Genomic DNA, 6,096 nt, shown 5'->3' with positions numbered 1-6,096 from the left:
TTGTCATTTTTGTATGTTCCTTAAAAATAGACTAATTTTTTTTCCATCTCTAATGAGATGGGTTTCATCTCCACTGACAATACTTCAATCATTTTTTCTTTCTCCCTTTTATTTACCAATTGCATTAATTTTTTCTTTCTCCCTTTTATTTACCAATTGCATTAAAACTCATGTTATTTTTAGAAACAGGATAGTATACTATTATTATATATTTATATATTTTTTATTATTTTCACTTAACATGGGACAGAATGAGTATCTTCAAGTCTTGTATGATTAATCAAGTATGAGATGACATCTGTGATGGTTGGTTCGGAGTGATTTGTATTATAGTGCAAATTAATTAAGAGAGCTATCCTGCGTAAAATAAATATGTTGTCGTAATCAAATTGTCTTCTTACGTAAATATTATTATTATTATTAGAATAATAGTTGAAGATTGTAGTAACAACGGCCTCAGCTTTTGCAAGTCTAATTTGATTCGATTGGTTTCAGAATAATTCTGGAAAAGGGGTTGGTGGGGCCTACTAGGAGGAGGAACATCTTCAACGCCATCATCGTCTTGCAATCACCACAACACAACACAACACAACAATTGCTCCATCGTGAATTCATAAATTCTTTTCTTCCGCTACTCGATTTTGGAATTGGATCCTCTGTAACTACCTCTTTCCTTTCCTTTTCCTTTTCATTTTCCCCCCTTTCTCTGGTTTATTTGATTCATAGATCATAATTCCTTATTGTTTGTTTACCTTATTGGTAGTGATTTATTCCCTCGGCAATAATAGATGGATCGAGTGCAGAGGTTACTGATCGAGGTTTTAATCGAGCCCCAAAAGGGGGGCCAATCAGTTCTCACCACAATAAAAATTGCGGTTCTTCCCATAGCCAAAGTTTTTACCATGTGCTTTCTTGGCCTTCTTATGGCTTCCAAGTATGTCAATATTTTGCCTTCTAATGGCAGAAAGCTCTTGAATGGGGTAATCATATTCTGTTTCTGTTTCTGTTTCTTTCCCAATTCTTCACTTCTCATGCTTTAAACTATGCAATTCACATCATCATCTACTACTTGCAGTTGGTCTTCTCACTGCTTCTCCCATGTTTGATATTTTCGCAATTGGGGCAAGCTATAACCTTTGAAAAAATGATTGAATGGTAAGAGTTTGAGCTTGTCAACTAATTTTATGAGTTTAATTGGAGATGGATAAAGTGGGTGTAAGTATTAAATGAATAGAGAAAGAGAGTTACATATTTAATTGAGGAGAGAAAAAGTGGTTTGAGTGTATTAATCGGAGAAAATTTCTAAAAATAGAAATGTGTGACAAACTATAAAGGAAAGTGTCTCATCGTACGAAGAAACAATTAGTATTAGTGCTGCTCTTTTGACATTCCAGTTTTGCAGGTGGTTCATTCCTGTCAATGTGGTGATTGCTTCTATAACAGGCTCCATTATAGGTCTTGTTGTTGCGGCCATTGTCCGTCCTCCTTACCCATACTTCAAGTTTACGATAGTGCAAATTGGAATAGGTACTAAACAACAGGACTGACTGAGTTCCTTTCTATTTACCCGCCTTTCTGTAATTATGCGGAGGAAACGGGAAATAGTTGTATGTCTAGTTATTTTCTGGTTCAAGTGTGCTATCTTATCCTCTTATGTGATGTTTGTGATGGTCGCATGATAAATGTGGTAGTATAGATGCAACATAGGACATACTGCACTCTCCCTCTTTAGTGTACTAGATAAAGATTAAGTTTTCGACATATATGCTTCAAGAAAAGATAATACATTGATGCATGAAGGTAGCCCGTTTGTTTTGTTGGAGTAAAAGTAATGCTTAAAATTCAGGATGATTGGCTTCACAAGTAGTAATACAGTACATGAGAACCATATCTTGGAAACAAAGCCAAAGAAGTCCTAATATCTGTGTTGTAACTAACTTAAGCTAATAGCGAGCAAACAATACTGTGATTCTATTACTTACCAAGAGGAATTAATTTAAAACTGCAAGCTTGAAGCCAACTACATCAAAAGTTCAATTATGATGGATGTCAGTGGTTTCTCCTCTCTCTCTCTCCTGACAGATATTGGCTAGATGTTGAATTTTATTCTCCTTCGATTTAGGATTTCTGATAATTTATGCTTGGTACACTTCGCCTAGGTAATGGATTTCAGCATAAAACCTGGGTCCTCTAAATAATTTCCATTGTTTCAGGGAATATTGGGAATGTTCCTCTCGTCTTAATTGCTGCATTATGTCGAGATAAATCAAACCCATTTGGTGACACTGATAAATGTTCTCAAGATGGAAATGCCTACATCTCATTTGGCCAATGGGTAAGTTCTCACAGTTAAGGATCTATGGATCACTTCAGGTCACATATTTAGCAAGTCTCCCACCTAGAAAGTCAATACATTTGGCAAGTTTTTAGAGATGTACATTCTTATATGCCTTTTACAGTTTTACGCATGTCAATATCATACATTATGCTTTGTTTAAAGAGCCTCCGGGGTATCATTCTTCTAGTATTGTTTGAAATAGTACAAGGTGGTTATTTATCTGACAGAAGGCAAACTGTTACTCACCTGATGCTCTTTTACGACCTCTCTTCAAACTTCTTTGCAAAGGATAATTTGTTTCTATCACAGGTTGGCGCAATTATCCTGTACACCTATGTTTTTCAAATGCTTGCCCCTCCCCCTGGTGGATATGATGGCGAAGAGGGAAATATGCCCTTGAAGAATTCTATGAGAAATAGCCCCAGTGCACTTGCTAGTGATGCTTCTCCTGAGCGACTTCCTCTGCTTGCTGAGGCGACACCAGTTTATTCAAATTCCACAAATAAAGACAAAGTAAGAACTTTAACGAATTCCAGTTCTGCATATAATCTTTGGTTGGTAATCAGCTTCTGTTAAATTTGATATACAGAACTATGTTGGAACTTCATGTATGATATATGTCTATGAACATTATGTAAGTTCCATGTTGGTGGCTTGGAAAAACTTCGTTGTTACTAGGTATGGAAGTTATTGGTCCTGTTTAATCACTACTTCATAGTCTCTCGAAATTCTAGGATGAAGGATATGCATTCAGGCAGTTTTCTGTAATTCCTACTTGTCTACTGTTAAAGAATTGCTAATTCGGTTTTGAATTTTTTTACAAGAGGATATCAACAATAACAGTCTAGCCCACATATAAGATATTTGGTCTACCAGGGCCTAAGTTGCACTATGTTGGACCTACCTACTACATAGATACTGATTGAGCAACTAGACGATGCAATCACATTTACTTTACTAATGTGCATCTCTGATCTCAACCCTTCGTGCAGGTCAAAGATTTTCTGAAATATATTTATGAAAAACTGAAGCTCAAGCAAATCGTTCAACCACCAATTATTGCTTCGGTACGTCTATTTCTTTAAATATTTCACTATTTATGAATAACTGAAGCTCAAGTAATCGTCCAAGAAAAGGTTACTGTGTATTGGCTTGTGTGATTTTTTGCCAAGGGTCTAGTTGATTTGGAATAATCTCACAGCTTCCTCACAATAATATTATTTTTACAGGTTGTCGCAATATTCATTGGGTGTGTTCCTTTCTTAAAGAAATTAATATTCACCGCAGATGCTCCTCTATACTTTTTTACAGACAGCTGCATGATTCTTGGGTATGTTGTATGTTCTCCCTCCATAATCTTTGTTAATCTGTTGGTTAGGGATGGATGAGGCCAGCGTATACGTGTATTATTGATGATTGTATTGTAATGGGTTATTTTTGTTATCAGAGAAGCAATGATCCCGTGTATATTGTTGGCTTTAGGAGGCAACCTTGTCGATGGTAAGATTCTACATCAGCTCTCTGTAACTTGCCTAGTCCAATTCCCATCGTCATCGCATAATCCTTGCTTCTCCATGATATGAGAAATGAGTGTTTGTTCTATGCAGGGCCAGGGCGAGGGAGCGCGAAAATTGGTGCCCGGACAACTGCAGCCATTGTTTTTGGGAGATTGTGCTTGGTTCCTCCAACTGGACTAGGAGTTGTCATGTTGGCTGATAAACTGGGATTCCTGCCCGCTGGTGACAAAATGTTCAGATTCGTGCTCCTACTCCAACACACGATGCCTACTTCTGTGCTTGCAGGTAAGTCTCATTTCGTAAAGTATATCAATATTACATTCTTGTTCGTGTTTGAGACATTCGTATTCGCAGGGGCTGTTGCCAATCTACGAGGATGTGGGAAGGAGGCTGCATCTGTCCTGTTTTGGGTTCACATTTTTGCTGTTTTCTCAATGGCTGGTTGGATTATTCTTTACATCAACATATTATTTTGAGGTCTACAACACACAAAGCAACCTCGGTCTTCGACTAGTTGGTTTACTGCCCCAATTGTGAGGATGTATATGTAGAGCAGTAGAGGCACAAGTGATCCCTGTGCAGTGTAAATGCTTCATTTTATTGTACTATTAAGCATCGACTTTCTATTTAATTATATGATTAAAGATTCCAAACTCTACATTTGTTATCTTAGATCAGCATATAATAACACTGAGAATACAAAAGAGTAGAGGAAATGTAAATACAGAAGTAGCAATGTACTATTATCTAAAGATGGAAACAGAATATACAGCCTTAACCATGCTAGTCAAAAACAAATTGAAGCATAGCTAGAAAAATGAGTACCATCTCCTCTGGTTATTATCCCTCCGGCAAGGAGGTCGGCACAGTCTAGCCGCAGATGAATCGCCAAGCCACAGAATGAGGGATATGCCAAGAATACTGACAATTGGAGCAGCAAGGAAGAACCATCTATTTCTTGGAGCATCATCCTCAACCTCAACTTGATCCACTGGAGCAGCATCCGTATCATCAATCAATTGATTCTCGTTTCTCTCCTTGTCGTCCGTAGGAAGCTCATAGCGGCAAAGTGGGCACGTATTTCTTGCAGCTAACCACGGCAAGATGCAGGAAGGGTGATACAGGTGCAAACAGGGAAGCTCGTTGACACGAGTGCCAAGAGTGAAGGAGTCCTTGCAGATTGCACACTCCTGCTGCTGCTTGTCTCCGTTAATCGTAAGACATGGCAGATTGTTTACGAAAGATAGAGAAGCAGGAGGTGCCCCTCGTCTCGAGCTTTGATTATTTTCAGCGAGATGGTCGAGAAGGTCCTCGAAACCCCTGGCATCGAGATAATCTCCCGAATTCCCAACATAAGACTCTTCCAAGTCACCAATGTGTGCTTCTATCACAAGCTGACTCCCCCAATTAATCAAGACATTTGGCTGAGCTTCATCCCATTCACTGTCGTCGGAATTCCATTGGAACGTGCCAGCATTCATGGGGTCGATATCATTATCGGTATCAAGCTCATCAGAGTCACTAAGCCTATTATTATATCTCCCATTGAGGGACTCAGACTCGCCATACACAGAATCAAAACCATCACTTTCGTTATCGGACAAGACTCTCCGCCACCTCCTCGATCGCACTCCATCCGCGGAATGAGCATCGTCGTTGGAGGGGTTTTGCCTTGCAAGGCTGATCATGTGCGAAAAATGCTGAGAGAACATGCTCTCCATGGACTCAGAGCTGTCGAATCTCCTCCTCGATACACCCCTTCTATTATACACTTCAGGCGAGGCAGTATCGAAATCCTCCATCAACAATTTGCAATCGCCGCATACACTGAATGCGTCAAGCTCGTCGGCCTCATTCTCCGATGTGAGAATTGTATGGCATAAAGCGCAAGAGGGTGAATCCCCCAAATTGCTCACGGACTCAACATCCATTTGCAACTGCACATCACAACGCAACACAACAGATATGAATAGATTCATCTAGGTTCCAGATTTGATAGGAACATGATTCGAATTCAACGAAAATAGACCTAATGCAGTCCAACACTTTTTTCACGATTAAGAATCGGAATCGGAAAGAGTAAAGCGTTGAAGAAAAATCGAGGTTAGAGGATCCGATTGAGAACGAAAGAGAGAGTGATGTACCTGATTCGTAGATACGGCGGCGGCGGCGGTGGGCAAGGGAAGACCAAAAAGCACGGTGAAGGGCGAATAGATAAAGAGGAAAAACAGCGACAATTTA

At 39.2% G+C, this 6,096-nt stretch overlaps 2 protein-coding genes across 2 annotated transcripts; one reads left to right on the top strand and one right to left on the bottom strand.

Moving 5' to 3' along the window:
• Positions 1-459: 459 nt before the first annotated feature.
• Positions 460-4,513, top strand: LOC125222611 (protein PIN-LIKES 6-like). Its single transcript, XM_048125320.1, has 11 exons — positions 460-658; positions 764-980; positions 1,076-1,155; positions 1,403-1,527; positions 2,214-2,335; positions 2,648-2,851; positions 3,331-3,405; positions 3,568-3,668; positions 3,786-3,838; positions 3,946-4,140; positions 4,210-4,513. Exons 2-11 carry the CDS (start codon positions 789-791, stop codon positions 4,329-4,331), a joined length of 1,269 nt encoding a protein of 422 aa, XP_047981277.1. The 5' UTR covers positions 460-658; positions 764-788; the 3' UTR covers positions 4,332-4,513.
• A 39-nt stretch (positions 4,514-4,552) lies between these two features.
• LOC125222612 (E3 ubiquitin-protein ligase CIP8-like) lies at positions 4,553-6,090 on the bottom strand. Its single transcript, XM_048125321.1, has 2 exons — positions 6,000-6,090; positions 4,553-5,792 (listed from the first exon to the last, which is right to left on the bottom strand). The coding sequence occupies exon 2, from the start codon at positions 5,784-5,786 to the stop codon at positions 4,665-4,667; it is 1,122 nt and encodes a 373-aa protein (XP_047981278.1). The 5' UTR covers positions 5,787-5,792; positions 6,000-6,090; the 3' UTR covers positions 4,553-4,664.
• Between the last annotated feature and the right edge of the window lie 6 nt (positions 6,091-6,096).

The sequence above is a fragment of the Salvia hispanica genome, chromosome 4 (genome assembly GCF_023119035.1).
Source record: "Salvia hispanica cultivar TCC Black 2014 chromosome 4, UniMelb_Shisp_WGS_1.0, whole genome shotgun sequence".
Taxonomy (NCBI): Eukaryota; Viridiplantae; Streptophyta; class Magnoliopsida; order Lamiales; family Lamiaceae; genus Salvia; species Salvia hispanica.
Note: the sequence above shows the minus strand (reverse complement) of the source record. Positions and strands in the feature narration are given on the sequence as shown.

Excerpts from the sequence above, each read along its gene's own strand:
- LOC125222612 (XM_048125321.1), bottom strand. The coding sequence starts at position 5,786 with ATGGATGTTGAGTCCGTGAGCAATTTGGGGGATTCACCCTCTTGCGCT.
- LOC125222611 (XM_048125320.1), top strand. The coding sequence starts at position 789 with ATGGATCGAGTGCAGAGGTTACTGATCGAGGTTTTAATCGAGCCCCAA. Across the intron at positions 1,156-1,402 it reads TTTGAAAAAATGATTGAATG|GTGGTTCATTCCTGTCAATG; the intron begins GTAAGAGTTTGA and ends CCAGTTTTGCAG. Across the intron at positions 2,852-3,330 it reads ATTCCACAAATAAAGACAAA|GTCAAAGATTTTCTGAAATA; the intron begins GTAAGAACTTTA and ends CCCTTCGTGCAG.